The sequence below is a fragment of the Rhamphochromis sp. 'chilingali' genome, assembly GCF_963969265.1.
Source record: "Rhamphochromis sp. 'chilingali' genome assembly, chromosome: 17".
Classification (NCBI taxonomy): domain Eukaryota; kingdom Metazoa; phylum Chordata; class Actinopteri; order Cichliformes; family Cichlidae; genus Rhamphochromis; species Rhamphochromis sp. 'chilingali'.
In genome coordinates, this window is record NC_137944.1 from 2,007,096 (window position 1) to 2,025,052 (window position 17,957).

Genomic DNA, 17,957 nt, shown 5'->3' on the forward strand with positions numbered 1-17,957 from the left:
ATTAGCAAACACTTTTCAATGAACTGAGTGTAGTTGTGCAGCTGCTCAGTCATAAACCAAAGGATCAGAGAAACAACTGTAATCTGTGACATTCAAACACCGTACACAAACCGAGGTAAACGTTTCTGTGAGAAACATCAGCTGGTACCCGAGAGCTGAAGAAATCCAACATGGCGGCCAGAGGTCGTGTCAGGTCATGCGGAGTCCTTTGCAACAGGTCAGCCATGTTTCACTACACGTTAGTCCAAGGTCTCTATCAATAATCTGAATCTGCCGGGATGCTGTCGCAGATCATCATCAGTAATCTGCATGCGTCAGACTCCTGGAGGGCCAGTGTGCTGTGAATAATACTGCACGTTAACTGAACACTGCTCGAAATAGCCGAGTGTTGTCACCAACAACACCAAAGACTTGACCTGAACACGTTCTCCTTGCGTAGATTATGAGAGGGTTCGACTGCAGTCTGAATGATGTGTTGGTCATATAACCTGCTGTCTGCACAGCCTCATTACAGTTATGAAGATTGCTCATGTTCCCTCCCAAACCTTCAACACCACCATCATACAGTTATTTCCAGAGGTTTTTGGACCATGAAATTTTGCCTTTCACACAACGACAGTGGACTTGAAACCAAATCAACATGTGACAAAACCAGACTTTCTGGTTTAATTGACAGAAGTGTTGCATTGACTGTTGACTGACTGATTCTTCAAGGGTCAAAAGTAACTGGACAACTGACAGACAAGCAGATTCGTGGTCAGACTCCCTCATTGTTCCCTGACAAAGGAGAAAACAGATGTGGAATTAATGGTGAATGTTGAACTTGTACTTAGCTGATCATGGGAACTCTCAGCATGAAGGTGGTTACGCTCCATCAACCAGGACAGATGAGACATTTACAAAGAATATCTAAAAGAGCAGGTGGAGGCAGTGTTGTGGCATACGTATGTATGCCTGAAAACAACTTATTGGTGACGTGACAGAAGCATCAGGATGAATTCTGCAGTGTACAGGATCTCTCTGCTCAGATTTAGCCAAATGCTCCAAAACTGACTGGATGACACCTCAGTGCACATGGACAATGTCCCAAACATACTGCATGAGCAACCCTAGAGCTTTTCTGAGACAAAGAAATGGGACATTGATTGAGTATTGAGGCAAATCTGAAGGCAAACACACACAAAAAGCAGCTGAAGGCAGCTGGAGTGAATGGAATAACGGCCTGGCAGAGTATCACGATGGAGGAAACAGCTGGTGATGTCCGTGGGTTCGAGACTTCGGGCAGTCTTTGACAGCACAGGATTTCAGTGAAGTATTAAAAATAATCCGTACATTTAAAATTACAGCAGTCTGTCCAAATACTTTTGAGCCTCTGAAAGATGTAAAAAAGATTCAACAGGTGATGCAATATTTTTGTTTAAACCCTTTGAATTAAAACAAAGTCTGCATTTCAATAACACCTTGATTTCAAATCCACTGTGATGGTCCACTAAGGCAAGATAAGCAAAAAAGAAAGAAGAAGAAAAAGTTACGTTTATGGGAAAACGAGCTTTCTGCCTGCTGTCTGTAGGCAGCCAACCACAATCTAACACTGCTGGTTGTGACAGCTGTTGTTAGGTCTCAAACTAACTGTGATGAAGCAACTGTCCAACCTGTGTAAGACAGATTGGGTTTGGGCAGGTTTAGAGGTTTAGTCCGGAGCAAAACCATCGACGTCGTCATGAAAATACTTCAAATGGTTTGTGAAAACACACACTTGCATGATAAATAGATAAAAGTGGATTAACACCATCAGATGCTTAGTTCTGTTCATTTGACAGCACCGCAGTTTTCAACCCGTCTCAACTCCACAACTATGTTGGAAGAATAACATTTCCTGACACTTTGGAAACTGCACATTACTCTGCTGCAGCGTTGAGAGCTGCTCATGTAAAAGCCCAGTGACAGTTATGTCACCAACTTTCACCGTTTCTTATCCAGAGCACAGCGAAGATGGGCCTGGAACAGGCGAAGAGTCTGTTCGTAATAACATTGAACGATTGGTTCTTCTCACTAGTTTCACTCTCATGCCAAAAGTTCTCCATCTGAACGACGAGTGCTGTCACTTTAACCAATGGTAAACATTACCGATCCTGGGACTGAGATGGAATTTAGTTTGCAATAAGAACTCTGTAACTGATGTGCGACCAAAGAACAACAACAATGGATCATTTTACACAAACACAAAGGGGCAGCTGTAGCTCGGGAGCTCGAGCAGGAGGTCAACTACTAACCAGAGAGTCGGTGGTTCAATCCCTGGCTGCTCAGGTCAAACATCCTGGGGCAGGATACTGAGCCCGAGTTGTGCCCGATGCATCCATCACAGTACGAATGTTAGAGAGAAAACGCTTGAGCAAAAAGAGAAAAAGTGTTTGGGTGGATGAGGTTACGTTGTATAAAGCGCACAGAGTGCTCAGGTACAGTAGCAAAGGGCTGCGTAAGAACCGGTCCATTACCAACGGCACACTTGCTGCAGTGATCTGTCACATGAGTGAGAGCGGGGTGCAGGCCTGACACTGGGCTCTGTAAGGGTTATGTGTCAGAATATGAGTGGAGTAACTCCATCTTCTAGATACATGTACAAACTGGGCACCAGTGAAATGAAAGCTGGGACTGAGGTCCAACATTTGCAGAGAGTAAATTAGGATTTAGTCATTTATCAACAAGTTGAGTGTCTCTTTCAGCTTTTCTCCAAACTTTATTCAGTGTGTTCGATAACTTCTTTGTGCATGTTTCAAAGGAGTAACAACTGGAGCATGACTGGAGGTGACACACCAGCAGCAGAGCAGGTGGCCTACTGATCGGAAGGTTGGTGGTTCGATCCCCGTCTGCTCCAGTCTGCACGCCAAATATCCTTGGGCAAGATGCTAACCCCAGGTTGCTCTCCGATGCGTCCATCGGAGTGTGAATGTGTGTGAATGTTAGTCAGACAGCGCTTGTGTGATTGGGTGAATCACCGAGTTGTGTAAAGCGCTTTGAGCGCTCAGATAGAGCAGAAAAGCGCTACCAGTCCATTTAGCACTGGTCATGCTAACTGAGCTGTTTCAACAAAGAGACGTTCCACACAAACCTGTTTTCATCGACTTCCTCCTGTTCATGTTGTCAACAACAGAACAAGTAGTGACAAATAACGCCATCAAGACCAACGTCAGCTCTGCTGTGACTTCAGTGAGCGCCCTCAGGGATAGAAGCAACATGTAGTCATCCTGTGGTGGCTTCAGGTAAGGCCTTTGTTAAGAAGCCCACAAAGTGTTCAGCTATGTCACCAACTTTGCCTTGCTTGTGTCATCACAGCTGACCAATAAGAGTGGAGTTGGAATTTTGGAAGGAGGGCTTTAAAGCGACAGAAACTCAAACGGAGCATTTGTAGAAGTGCAGGATCATAAAGTGTTTTTGAACATTAAAAGCATGTAAACATCTTTTGGGGATTATGAACATGAGCCTGTAAATAAAGCAAAACGAGAAACACAAAACACACCTCGGTGAAATCGGAGCGTCTCACCGGACTCTGGTTAGCCGTCAGCCAGCATCCAGACCGCAGCCACTCTTAACTCTTCTCCATACAAAAACATCTAATTTGAAATATGCACAGTGCTCCTCTGGAGAGGAAACGTGTGTGCAGAGCAGACACACGATGATTGAGCCATGCCTCTCCTTAAAAGATAAAATCCACGTCCTTTTTCTCTGAAGCTAGGTATCTATACATAATCCATACAGACATTTTAATAGTTTCTGTTTTATGTTGATTATTATCGTCTCCGGCAGCTGTACCTCTCAGGTACGCAACCATTTTATTAGGAGACGCCGCATAAAGTTTAAACAAACAAACAAAAAGGGATGAGGTAGGGATGGGAATAGTAGTTAGGGTTTGGGAATGGGTGTTGCACAACATTTAGAAAATAATCTAAAAACCAAAATATAAAAAGAAGAAGAACCCAGATTTGTAGTTACAGAGTCTGTGGTTTGGACGCACAAAATATGCTTCCACCTTTAGCTTTGAGGTCTTTTCGCTCTCTCAAAGAACACGCGATGCCACGAGGAACAGCGGGGTGAAAGGGTTCAGTCTGTGCATACTGAACAGCCGAAGGTTTGGGGTGGGGAGTATGGGTGAGGTGGTTTAGTAGGTCACTGGGAAATAGTGAAATGGGATGGGACCAACAGGTTTCTGTCTGAATGAAGAGCATCAGCAGCCCCAATACTTGGCAGGTACACAGACGACACACTCGGCCTGTCAGCTTCCGTCTCGCTGGAGCTTCGACTGACTGCTGGTCTCCTGAAGAGGCAGATGGTAAACTGCTGTGACTGTCCATCGTGATTAGTACAACTTAAGTATCATCCAGCATAAAAAAGTGTGTTACTGTTTCAATCTGAAATGAAGAACCTGATAAGAAGCTTTTCGTGAACGACGGTGGAAGCAAAGGAAAGATTATCCGAACGCCGATCACATAGGATTTTCTTTTGCTTTCGTCTGTCGCTCGCTTCCAGTTCATTAACTCTGTTGGTGGCAGAATCTCCGGCGCTGTCCTGAAACTTAACTTTAGCATATCAGAATTTTGGCTGTGTGTCGCTGTGAAGCAGGCCCTTTTAGGGAGATTGTACAGGTGTGGGTGCTCTGCTGCTCCCTCCTTCCCTCCCTCCAGCTTTTCCATTTTTAAAATGGGTTCTTCATCCTCTTTTCAAGAGCATGCAGAGCCTCAAACTGTCTGTTTTTGTACCCATCGGGATTTTCCACTGTTTCATCCAAGTCGAGACTATTTTACAAAGCTTGTAAGTTGCATAGCAACCAGAACGCATCATCTTGATCTTCTGTTACTAGCAACAATCGCAGCTAAGCTGTAGGACAAATTATAAAGAAAAAAAAAATCCTATATGACCTTGGCCTAAAGAAACCAACAACGACAGGCCGTCACTACCCAGAGTCAAAGATAAACAGCAGAAAAACAAACCATCAAAAGGAAAAAGCATAATGAGTAATAGTAACAGAAGCAAATATGGTAGTTGTGGGAATAATAATGCTACCACCAGTTATAATAAGGGGAATTATAATTCTTAAATAGACTGAAGAAGAAGGATTTTACTATATTAAGAGCATGTCAAATGCACTGGTCGTTTAGAGTCCTTGTCCAACTTGGTGGGGTTTTTATGGGTCAGTTTAAGGTAGGCACATGGACAGGCACTGCATGCGATGAGAGGTGAAGAGGAGAGGGTATCGACTGATTTAGGAGTGCTTCGGTATGGTTTAGGTATGAAGATGAAGGTGGCTTCAAGGGGCAAGAGCTGGACAGGGCTCATTTCTGTCCAGTGATCGACTGCGATATGGATCGAGGCGGGATCATGTCCAACAGGTACTCTCTCTGCCGGTCTGCTAAGCTGGAGCTCTTATGGGCTCCGACAGCCGCTGGGTTCAGATAGGCAATGTTTAACCCTGTGGAAGCAGAAGGACAACATTCAGAGAAGATGCACTTTGTAGAGTTTAAGGCTCAAACATTTGTAAGTGACCTTTTGTTTTGTTGCTATTGACATGAACTAGCCTTATTTTCTTATTTTATACGGTTACTAGAATTTTTTGAATGTAAAGAAACAGCAATAAAACTACATCGATACAGAGGTGGACACAGCGAAACATCTGCGTCCTCACCTTCTCCCGTTTGTTTGAATGATTGACCCCAGATAACCTTCTCTGGCATATTTACCGTCACACCTGCCTCACTCTCATTCACATCCATGTAAACAAGACTGCACTCAGAGTTGTTCCCAGGCTTATATAATCCAACTGTCACATATTCTGCACCACCCTCACATACTCCTCTGTCTTCGTGCAGTATCAGTCGACCCCACCCCTCCACCCCCCAACACCCAATCATATGCTTTCTATAAAGCCACAGTGTAACTCGTCCTGACCTTCTGACTTGCTGATAGCCACGTCTCTGCTTAAGCTAATGTTAAAGACCTTGGTGGATGCTGATTTGAATGGCTGGTTGTCGCCTTCGCTCTACACCCCTGCAAAGTTTTATCAGAATTCATTCCATAGTTTCTGAGCTGTCGTGTTTACAGACAGAAAGACAAAACACAACGTCCTGGGTGGAGCTAATAAACCTACGAATGGCTGATGTTGACTAAGATGCACGGCAGGAAACAAAACACACACACGGACCCTCACCCATCAAGCAGAAAGGGCAAAGGTGTAGGTACCTGGGATGTTGTAGATCTGCCGACGGTTGTCATGCTGCAGTCTGTTACTGCTGCTGTTGCTGCCGCCTCCGCTGCCGCCACAATGCTTGGCACTGGTCATGCCCATGAGGCTGCTGGCCACAGAGAGCTGGGAGGCCTGGGCAAAGTTGGACAGGACCCCTCGTGCCGAGTTCGACAGCCCTTGCTGCAGGGAGGCCTGAGGCTGGGGAGCCTAAGAACCAGAGATTTGCTAGTTATTGCTTGAAGCACATTTGGTTTGGAATACATACACACGAGCACCATACATCTCCTTATTCCTTCCAAATTAATAGTGGACTCTCTGCTGGAACATACCTGGCGGAGGGCATGATGTCGGATCATGGTGTCAGACTTGGAGGCGTTGGTAGGGACTGAGCTGGGAGAGAGAGCAGCCTGCTGCTGCAGCCTCTGTTCAATCTCCTAACAAGAGAACCACATTCAGGAGTCTTGTGCATTGGTGCCACCATGTACTTACATTCAACGACTCCACAATCACTACCAAATACCCCAGCTATGTTTGGGAGTTTAGGTGTGGTAACAAAGAGACTGCAAAGCAGGATTACATCTTATCTGAGTAACTTCAGCACTAATTCAGGGTTTTCAGTACTGAAAAGCTCTGGAGCACTTTTAACTTCCTTTTTAAAATCAGCTGCTCTGCTCACAGCAGACTTATTTATCCAGATGCTGCCAATGCCATCCCTGTGATGTGACCATGCAGTGAAAACCCTGGGTTAACCTAGCTAGCTGACACCAGCTTTTTAGGGTGAAGCCAGGTGAGGCTCTGCTGAGTCAGAACGACAACGTGCTCATTAGTGACTCGGATGTTTAAAAACATGAAACGCAGTCCCAACTGTGTCCCTATTATTTATTTATCACTTTGCTACCAACACCAGACGACAACACTTTGTGTGGCTAGACAGTAAAATTGTGATAGCCACACAATCTCGTGACATAAACAAACTTAAGTGAGAGTAAGAATCAGCCAGCATGATGCAGGTACATAAGCTGCTAACCTGCTCCTGTTGTAAGGCCTTCACAAAGGCATTCTTCAGCCTGTTGGTATGCTCTGCCTTCAAAGCCTTTTTCTGATTGGATGTCATGCACTGCTCGCAGAGGATTCTCCCACTCTTCTCCTGCTTCCAGTGGGGGGTGAAGTCAGTTCTGCACTGGGCGCAGAAGAAAGGCTCCAGACGGGCCAGCGTCCCTCTGAGTTTACCTACAGACAGGACTCCGTTAACAACGACAGAGCTACAGCGACAGGCGGTGCTCGAGCAGACGCACACCCAGAATTTACTTTAAACCTTAAAGTCATCACAGCACTCCTGACACAAACTGAAGGCACTTTGTTCTGCTCTTAGTGATTCAAGCACAGCTGAGCAGACAGGTGCCAGGTGTAGCCTCCTGTATTCAGACCTTTAAAGGCTGACAGGGTAAAAAGGCAGTGCTACAAGGATGGAGCTGGATTCAGGGACAATGATTTCTCAACCATGACCGCACATACGAGAAGAACTTCCTGCTTCTGGCTCTGCTAAGCCTTGATTGGTTATTGCGATGCACAAACTATGGACAGAAGAAACAATAGCACCACCTGCTGGGGAGATTTAGTCAGCACACAAAGTCTTGGCAAATTTTTATAATTATTATCAAAATGGTCTCTGGGTCATGCTCACACAACCAAAGGAGTTTGGTGCAAACACACAAACGCTTACGTATTTATTTAAATATACCGTATTCATGGTTTGTCTGTCAGTTCAATTTGACGGGTTAGGTATAAATCAAAGATTTGCTGCAGATGTTTCCTCCCCCAATATCTGATATTTACTTACCCTGACTGTCGAGCACACTCTGCACCACCTCCTCGAGGCCCACCATGTAGATGAACTCACTGTTGGCAGCAGAGGGCAGGAAGTGCAGGAGAGGGGCTGGGGGTTTGGGTGGAGGGATCTCCAATAAGGTTTTCTCCAGCTGCTTCCTTAGGGCCAGCTTGGCTGCTGCCTGACTGCTCGCCTGGTCTGCCATGGAGCTCACCGCTCCGCTGGCTGAACCAGACATGGTGGACGGGCTGACGGCCGAAGCTCCGCCCAGACCGCCGGCCCCAGCTGCTGCTGCTTGCATGTGGGCCAGGTTCATGTACATGGCACTGGAGCCTGAGCGCTGGGAAGCTGCCACCTGACTGGCCTGCAGAGAGATATACACCCTCTATTAGAGCAGGGCGATATGGCCAAAAATATTTATCACGATATATATTTGAAAATTTGCGATAACGATATAACTGACGATATAATTGATGCGAGACAAAATACAACTCCACAACATTACTAGTGCAAAAAGACAACCTTCTATTTATTTTCACTTAAACAAGAAGCTGGTTTTTATGTACATTAAAGCTTTATAAAAATGTAACAGTGCAAATGCAAATTCCTTGCTGAAAGTTTAACCAAAAGGCATTTCCAGTAGAAATGGGCTGACATATCCTGAGCATAACCATGTATAATATCCACTGAAGTTAAAAAGAGGTGCTTTGCAACATTAAACTGCAGTGTGCAGTACGCATTTTTCGGACCATAAGGTGCACGGGATTATAAGGCACATTAAGCGAAACAAAGCAGTCAGATAAATCAAACTTTATTAAACTCATTCTTCTTGCTTCCTCCACTTCTGTACCATTGATTCATTAATGTTGAATTCTCTGGCAGCTGCTCTATTCCCATGTTGCTGCAGTATATTAAAGACTAACTTCGTACTGTGGATGGATTATCTCAGTTGTTCTCCTGACTGAAGTTTGGTCCGTTTACAGCATCCTGCCATGCGATTGCATTTGTCTCTAACCATGAAGAACCTTCACGTTAACTTTTATAAGTGGAAAAGTGTTAGTGTTCGTCCTCCAGCTTCACTGTTTATGTTATGCTAACATAGCTGTGTCGCTAGCGATCACGTAGCACATCATTATATACCAGCTAGCCCAACTTCAGTAACCCTACAAACGTCACTGCTGTTTAGTTTCCTGTCTTCATTTATGTTGGAAGTGATAGCAGAGCTGTACGTTTGATTTTTTTCAGAAATCTCTCAGTCAGAACATGCAATATCATGCTTAGGTAACTAGCGAAACTAGCGAGCTAACTTCCGCTAGCTTCCTGCTAACTTCTAACTCCGTTAAATGTAATAACTTTTGTTTTCATGGATGTCTGGAAGTTAAACTTCATAGTTACACCTGGTAAAGCAGCAATGCTGATCGTTTTATTAAAGATGAAAGAATTTAGACAGTTTTTAACTCTAAGTGATGCTGCAGTGTTGTTTGACCTGAAGAATACGGAGTTTAGGACCCAGATTACTCCCAGATTTAAGAGCATCTTAGAACGGCCGCTTGCATGTTCTGCAAAAAAATGTGCTTTGTTGTGTATCTGACGGACAAACACCAAACCAGTTCCACATCACGGAAGTTGCTCCATTTTTACAAACCAATTCTGGTTCATCTGTTTCACTCAACAAGCGGCCATGTGCGTATGAAAACAAAGGCACTGCGCATGCGCGTTTTACCCATATTCTATCGCGATATTTCATTTTCCTATCGTTGCCTAACAGTATCCGGTTGTTCAGTCTGACGTCACTAGCCGTGTCTGGGTCTAAACTCTGCTGCAGGTCCATATATCAAACGATCACTGTGGCATTACTGAGAGTTGAAAAACTGTCTAAAGTCTTTCATCTTTAATAAAATGATCAGCGTTCTGCTCTACCAGGTGTAACAATTGAGTTTAACATCCAGGCATCCATGAAAACGGAATTTATGACATTTAACGGAGTTAGAAGTTAGCAGGGAGTTAGCTCGCTAGCTTCTATCTAAATACAATATAGCATGTCCTGACTGCGGGGTTTTGGAAACAAATTAAAACATACAGCTTTCTTATCACTTCCAGCATAAATGAAGACAGAAAACTAAACAGCAGTGACGTTTGTAGGGTTACTGAAGTTTGGCTAGCTGGTATATAATGATGTGCTACGTGACCGCTAGCGACACAGCTATGTTAGCATAATATAAACAAGCTAACTTTTTTTCCACTCGATAAAAGTTAACGTGAGTTTTCTCGGTGGTCAGAAACAAATGTAATCGCATGGCAGGATGCTGTAAAAGGACCAAACTTCAGCCAGGAGAACAACTGAGATAATTCATCTACAATACAAAGTTAGTCATTCATATACTGCTGCATGGGCTGGGCTGTAGTTACATCCTAAGGTTTTAAAAACTGAGCTTAAATAAATGATTAGCGGTAATAAAAGCCGAGGGAGGTCAACAGGGATCACTGACTGTTTTAGGAGCTTTTTGAGATCAAATAGAAGAAAATACATAGCATTAAACATGTTAACAACATAAAAGTCATATTAAACGCAGACTACTTTAGACCCGGAAGTAGGATTCGTCGCGTCATCACTGAACAACCGGATTACCGTGAACGGTATAATATGGCCCAGCCCTACCCTCTATTACTGAGAAAAGTCACATATGTAAAGGATTTGATCAGTGATCTCTCTCTAGGCAGTCCTACCATTCACCATACAAGTTCACACCTTTCTCAAAAGAATGCTTTACCCCAGGTCGGTTTGACTCTATACCTGCTGGTAGCTGACAGCATTAGCCATGCTGTTGGAACTGGAACGAGACATCCCAGGTTTGGACGCGACCCTCTGGCCCTGCAGCTGGGCAGGGTTGGGTGCTATCACTCGCTGAGACATCAATATGGGGGGCAAGTTTGCATTAGCTGCTGACCGGATGACTGTGTGACCCTGCAGAAAGGAGAAGGGCAACAAAGGGTTTCATTGTTCAGCAGAGATCAGAGAAAATCCCTGATGTCTGCAAATGACACCTGCTCACCTGGTTTACTGTAAATGGATAATACACACCATGGCTCATTCACACAAGCACGTTCTTCTATGTTTAAGTGCTTTTTTATCCACCGTAGCTCAAAATTTTATCTGGAGCTAAAAATCCAGAAGATTTAGTTTTTTGCCCTTTTGAGTCTCAAAACTGAAAGCTTGCACAGTTTTTAAAAACTGGCACGTATCATTGGCTAAAAGATGAAAACAAGACCGTACTTGGTAAGAACATTCCTCTACAGTGAGTGGTGCAACCACCAACAAGGCGATGAATCATCTCAGTAAATCAGATAGGCTAACCTGGAGTCACTGATAGCATATCCACGCTGTCCCACAGCAGAGACGTGGGTTCAGTCTCAAAGAAAACTGACATTTTGCTAAAGACATCAACAAAAGGCGGGAGTTCAGCGTGCGGAGCCGTCTCTGTAAGTACTCTACATTTGGTGAAGTTTAAAATGTGACTACAGATAAAAAGGAGACATTTCAGATTCCATTACTGTCCTACATGGTCACATGACCCTTTCTTACAGCCAAAACGTCTAAGGTTCATTTACATCATAGACACTGGTGCAGCTTTGCTGTTGGTTACACTGAGTGACTTCTGTAGTTCTTGTTCTTTCTTTGTGAGTCAAAGACGTCATTTAAAGTCAGCACGGCTGGTTTAAGGTGCAAGGTCGAGACAACACTACAGAACCCCAACAATCACACAGTTCCTGGAAAACAGGAACTTCACTGGTGTGATCTCTAATGAAAATGTACCCTTCGCCTCACACTCACTCACACACCTGTGCAGTGCGGAGGTTCTGGGGCTCAGGGTTGTGTAGACCTGGCCTCACAGGTAGCTTCCCCAGGACAGGAGAGCTGTGGATGGGAGGAGGCTGCACAGATGACGCAGCATTCTGGACCACTGGGACCTGCAAGAGAGCAACGATAAACCAGGACTGGAATATCTCAGATTGATTTTCTGGTGCTTTCTTCATATATAAATGTTTACTGCATATGATTTAGAGCAGGGCTCTCAAACTAAACGAGACACTGCTGGCACTGTTGTCTCATGCGAGGGCAAACAAAAACAAACAAGAAAACACCCACAAATCTCCCCTAAAATGTAGTTTTGTTTAAAAAAAATTCAAATTTTCTACAACAAGACAAATCTTTTTTTCCTATTTTTGTTCGTATTTAACAGAAGTGCAGACATAGGTGTGCACATTAGTTTGTGAGTCTGTCAGTGAACTAACACACCCGTCATGTTTGTGTCTCTGCTCACGTCGCCTTCATATTCAATCATTTGACGAACTTATTTTAACATTTCACTCAACAACAAACAAAATCGTCACTTCAACAGTCAAACTGCATTTTATTTCTACAGGTCCATATATGGCAGCAAGCGGGGGCTGCGAGTGGTCCCCGAGCCACGGTTTTGGGAGCCCTGATTTAGAACAATATTACAGTACCGTCTGCAGCTAAGGGGTACACACATGTTTCAATACTGATTTCCAATATCCTGCACTATCCATTGTCTATATAGGTCATGCTCTCCAGATATAAACTATTAGACTATTATTATTATTATGTTAGGATCAGTCTATGCAATATATTTGTCTAGTTAAATTATTGAAATATTAACATGACAAACTGCTGCCGTGATGACATAAGACACTGAAGCCTCCTTGAGCAAACACTGATTTGGCACCAAATAAAAGTGACTTGAACTGAACCCACATAACCACGGCGAGGCACCACGGACAGATGCAAAGAGCTGCAGAGCTCCAACAGTGGCCGTGACTGTGAGAATGTGTGGCATCAGCAGCACTGACCTTCTGGACCACATTCTCCTTCTGCATTTGACTCTGCCTGAGCTTCTTCAGCAGCACGAGACGAGCCTCCTCCAGACGAAGCTCTTCTCTTAGAGCTTTGATCATCTGCTGCCTCTCCTCTCCTGTTTTCCCCTGGTACAAACGAGCACACAAAATTAGAAAGGCACACTATATCCGGACATAAGACCAGAGGCAACTTCGAGCTCGTTGAACTCAACAGCCAGTCTGTATAAACCAGACTAAACCTACACAGAAGCTGCAGTTTGAACAGCGCGCCGTGTTTCTGCATCGACACAGGATGTGACTGCAGAAAGTAAACAGGACACGTTTGGCTGAAATATTCTTTTGTGCAAAGTCAAAAGCAGCAATTTAAAACCTGTTTACGTCAAGAAAAAGTGATTTTGACCAATTCATTCACAGGATTCTTCATGCATCTGTAGTAATGTCATTGCTGGTATTTAGACACATCTGTATTCCTGTTTCCATGACAGCCTGTGGAAACATGCAGGTTTCACACATGTGACACTGACTATTACTTATATTTGTTGTTGTTTATTGTCCACCTGCGTTTACTCAGAGCTTCTCCCTGATTACTCTGCTCGGCTAAAACAGCTGCTGACAATGACGTCCTCTGCTCTGCATCTATAATCAGACTCTGGAAACATTACAGTCCATCCACCACTTTGATCACACTCTGGATCTTCTGACATACAGGATGAAATTAGACTCATTTCATTACAGTAGATGTCTTTTGGAAAGTGCTGTGACTCAAAAGGTCACAACTCCTCCACTGTTCCTTTCTTGAAAACCTTGTGACAACACCGTACAGAGAAGCTACCCAAGCTCTACTCCCACACAAGTCACCTCCTTAAGAGAACAGAATTGCCTTTTATTGTCATTGTACATGTACAAATGATTGGTGCTCCACGCCAACTGTGCAGGAGTAAGAAAACAAAAACACAACAGTGTTAATAGCTCCTGTGAAAAGGAAAAGCTTCAATCAGGACTTCCTGGTATCACTCTTGGTTGGTGGTGCATCGGCAGCTTCAGTTCAGGACTACGCTTCCTCCTGACCGTCACCCACCCGGCCTGTTTTCCCTGCTGCTCAGGACAATCTGCTGGGTGAGCTAACAGTGGCTTTGCTACCATCGCTCGCCCCGACCGCAGGGCTTAAGCTAGCTGCAGGGTTTTTAGGGTGTGAAGCCAGGTCTCATTAAGTGTAGCATCCTGAAATATCTGAGCGACCGACCTCTACACTTGATTTATGCACCAGTGTTAAAGGACTTGTACAGCATATTCAGTCTATTTCTGCCCCCTTGCAGGAGTGCTGCGAATGCCTTTTACCTTGAACATGTCCAGGTTAGCCTTGTGCACACGCTCCTCGGGCCGAGGTGTCGTTCTGGGACTGGAAGCCTCGTTGTCTGACAGGATGATGACATCCGGTGACGGAGTTCGTCTGTCATGATCAGCATCACTAGTAAGAAAAAAAGATCAAACACAAAGTGCAGTCAGTTTCTGCAGCATTTAAAGTCGTACTTTATCATCACAGGATCTGACAGCTTTACTAAACTGCGTGGGGTCGCTTGACATCTGTTCTGCTGGTTTTCCCGGTAGGTTCAATGGAAGTCAGCTTACAGGTTGGGAATCTTTAGTCATGCTCGTTGGTTAAAAGCAGAATAACAAAGAAACTGCGCCCCATTTCTAACGTCCATGTGCTGATTCTTAAACTTAAAAGCAAATCTTTCACCAGCTCCAGACACAAAGGTTTGGGGGACAGAAACAGTAATGTACATTGTCACACATTTCATTTATCAAAGAAGATTGAACATACTGTATAGCAACACTAGATTACATGTAGGCTAGTGGTGCCCTTGTGTCATTGTTCCATGTTATACATTTCATCAGCCCCACAGTTTGAGGGCCGATTTACTGAAGAACTGACTGATTTTTACAGCTGCCCCTGCTGCATGTGCATTTTCATTACTGTAAAACAGCCATAAAACTAACCACACCTTTGGTACACCTGTGTTACTTTGTGCCGTTTAGTAATTTGGGCCCTTGAGGGTTTTCGTTACTTTTCGTGTGGTTTAAACCTTTGCTATGCACCTTGCACACAATGTACATACAAGCCCTGCTCTGTAGGGGCGAGCTGGCACCAAATACTGTATGTGGACTATTCCACAGATTTCTTACTGAACCTGTGGAATAAGTTGGTCCCTCTGTAGTCATGTAAAAGCCACAGAGACAGTGTGCCGTGGACACTTCTTGCAGTTCGGTGGCCAAAAATGTGCCAACGAGGACAAAAGTGAAGATTTTCATTGACAGCCAAGGTTTCACCCACTAGTTACTTTTGCAGAGTAAAACTAGCTGCTAAGGTGAACTGGTATTGTCCTTCAAATAATCAGATAAACGATGCCTGGATTCAGGTAAACAGACATGCTATAAAGCACATGCCTGCTCTTTACACAGAATCCTTCTGTTTAAAATGTTTATTCTCACCACCTCCTCCCAGCGCTCATGTCGACTGGCTCATCCAGGATGTTCTCCTTTCCATTCTTACTTGGTCCAACGGGGCTACTGTGGCTTCCCAGCCTCAGACTCCCATTTAACTTCTCCTCATAAGCAGCACCCATTAGGCTCTGATGATGGAGGCTGCTGGCTCCAGGGCCTTTTCCATCTCCCAAGCTCCCTGCAACATCTAGGGCTGCTAGGTCAGCTAAGTCCTTGCGTTTAAGAAGTGCCAGCATCTTCAGGCGCTCCATGGCCTCGTGACCTTCCATTTTGAGGCGCTTGGCCAACGCCTCTTCTCGCTCACTGGTTGACTCAAGGCCTCGCTTAAGTAGGTTCAGCCTCAGCGCCTCCTCAGACATCTGCTCCATCCTAAAAACAAGAGAGGTCAGACAGGTCAGCAGAGCCACCTTAAACCCAAATAGGTTCAGGTCAGATAACAAACACACTCCTCTATGTAACTTAAAGCATGAGTACAGTTATCCACCACATTGGGTGCAATAGCTGAACGACTCTGGAACCTCCAATCCTTCCCAACCCTTATTCCAGATGTTCTCTCCTCCCTTTGTCAGCAAAGTTAATCCCACGTTCCTCTGAAACCACGGGGAACAACTCCAAGTTATCCCAGCGATCCGAGCTCGAATCAGTTTTTAATCTGGTATTAACATGATTACGTTTGTATATTTCTACACTTTTCCTAATCCAGATAATGTAATGCAGATGTAAATACAGAGAACACAGCTTTGCATGGCGCTCGATGATGAATACTATTTTTGTGTAGACTGGAAAAAATAAAGAAATTAATAAATCGATCGATAAGAAAAAGCAAAGAGCAACAAAGATACAACCCCACCAGATCATAGACCAGTTGGAAAGGCAAACCCTGTCCCTGCTAAGTTCCACTGTTAGCGTGACAAAACACACAAAGCAGTGTGTAATGAGGAAGAGCAGGGGGCGAACCTGACAGCAAACTCACTCAGATGGACGAGTCAGATTAAACAATATATTTCATTGATCGTCTCCTCTGGGTTACTATAAAATAGTTTAGCATGAATGACTTCTGCATGTCGGCAAAGCTGAGAGGAAAGTGGAGGCCAGACAGCGCTGAGGCACAACTTTGACTTTGAAGGTAATCGGGCTCCGTGTCTGGTTTGTGCTGCACTTTTTACAGTAGCTCTATAGTGACTGTAGAGAAACGTACGTAGAAAATCAGATGGAGACCTTAGACTAGACAACCTCCAAGAACCACATTTTCCCCAGCAGCCAGTGGGTGTGCAACGTCCAGTGTGGTGGAGAACTCTGGAGCAAGTGTCATGTATGAAGTGAGTCATCTGGTCTACATGAATACAAAACGAATGAAAACTACAATCCTTCCAGCTCTGGGCCTGGGAGCTGGCCTTTGCTCTCCTGGACGCCATTCGCCCAGTCTGGAGGTTACTGCTCCGATTACCACACACGCACGCACACGTGCGCACACACACTCGAGCACTGCTTGACAAACACATTTTACTCCTCACTTTGTCACTTCCTATTGGTAGATTCGACCTGCTGGCGTCACTCTGGCGTGCCCCTCATGGTGTCGGGCTTTTCACCGCTCTAATCTGTTCATCCTGTCCTCCACTCGTGTCAGTTATTAACCTCACATCTACAGCTGCCTCTTTAGCACAGGGAGGAGTCTTAATGGTCCCACAGCATGGCTCTCCCTGCCACTTCTTCCTCTAATTAATTTGTGACGCAGCAGTGGAGTCGTCGCCTCCATTTGCTGGGAGTACAAACACGAGCAGCTCGTGTAACCCCTCCGCCGATCCAGCCACCTCACCACGTTTAATGAGCCAGAGATCTGCGCTGAGAAGCCAATCACAGCTAGCCTTGCTCTGCACGTCAGTAACTGGCACCCAACGCTCTCTCACTTAGACTTCCCCTCCCCCTGGTTACTGTCGCTGCTGCCAGGCTTTACATAATATAATGACTGTTACAGTCAGCAGTGCCCCCCAGATAAATAAATAAATAAATAAACAAACGCACACTTTCTCCCTTCGCTTTTCATCCACCACACCCTTCCAACACACTGCCAGGCCGATAATGGAGAAGAAAAGAATAGATGAGAAACACAGACTCAGCCCTACGATCACACCTCTCCTAACCCCAGCAGGATAAAACATTAAACATCTGTCACACTGAAAAACTGTGGCGCTCCAAGGAATGCTTCCAGTTTGCACCAGCAGATAGACGGCGTCCACACAGACAACACACATGCAGCTCAGCATTCCGATAGAGGGCAGAGTTTTGTAATCCTCCCTCCTACTCCAGCAGTACAGTACCACAAAGAAACACTCCTCCCTTCTCCTCTACCCTCCCCCAACTCCTCAAACGCTCATCTTTTCCTCCCTCTTCTTTCACTGCAAAAATAAACACAAGCTTAATTTCAGGGGCCCCTTCGATGCCGCCAAAGCCGAGTGCTTCATTTGTTCACGTTATACCAGCCAACAGTGTGTGTGCACGTGAGTGTTTCTG

General features: G+C 44.8%; 1 protein-coding gene across 5 annotated transcripts in view; it reads right to left on the reverse strand.

Moving 5' to 3' along the window:
- The window catches only part of gatad2b (GATA zinc finger domain containing 2B), a 42,461-nt gene continuing 24,504 nt past the window's right edge, over positions 1-17,957 (reverse strand). The window contains exons 2-12 of one of the 5 annotated variants that reach the window (XR_013969394.1): positions 15,435-15,815; positions 14,280-14,409; positions 12,936-13,067; positions 11,904-12,032; positions 10,858-11,028; positions 8,076-8,448; positions 7,263-7,465; positions 6,565-6,669; positions 6,232-6,442; positions 4,421-5,464; positions 1-4,312 (exon numbers count right to left, since the gene is read on the reverse strand). Coding sequence is in view for 4 of the 5 variants with exons in the window: in XM_080863358.1 (XP_080719484.1) it covers positions 5,328-5,464; positions 6,232-6,442; positions 6,565-6,669; positions 7,263-7,465; positions 8,076-8,448; positions 10,858-11,028; positions 11,904-12,032; positions 12,936-13,067; positions 14,280-14,409; positions 15,435-15,814 (1,971 nt within the window). In the remaining variant the exon portion in view is untranslated. Of the gene's footprint in view, positions 5,465-6,231; positions 6,443-6,564; positions 6,670-7,262; positions 7,466-8,075; positions 8,449-10,857; positions 11,029-11,903; positions 12,033-12,935; positions 13,068-14,279; positions 14,410-15,434; positions 15,816-17,957 lie in introns of all 5 variants that reach the window. The other 4 variants (XM_080863359.1, XM_080863358.1, XM_080863361.1 and 1 more) reach the window with 4 other exon arrangements.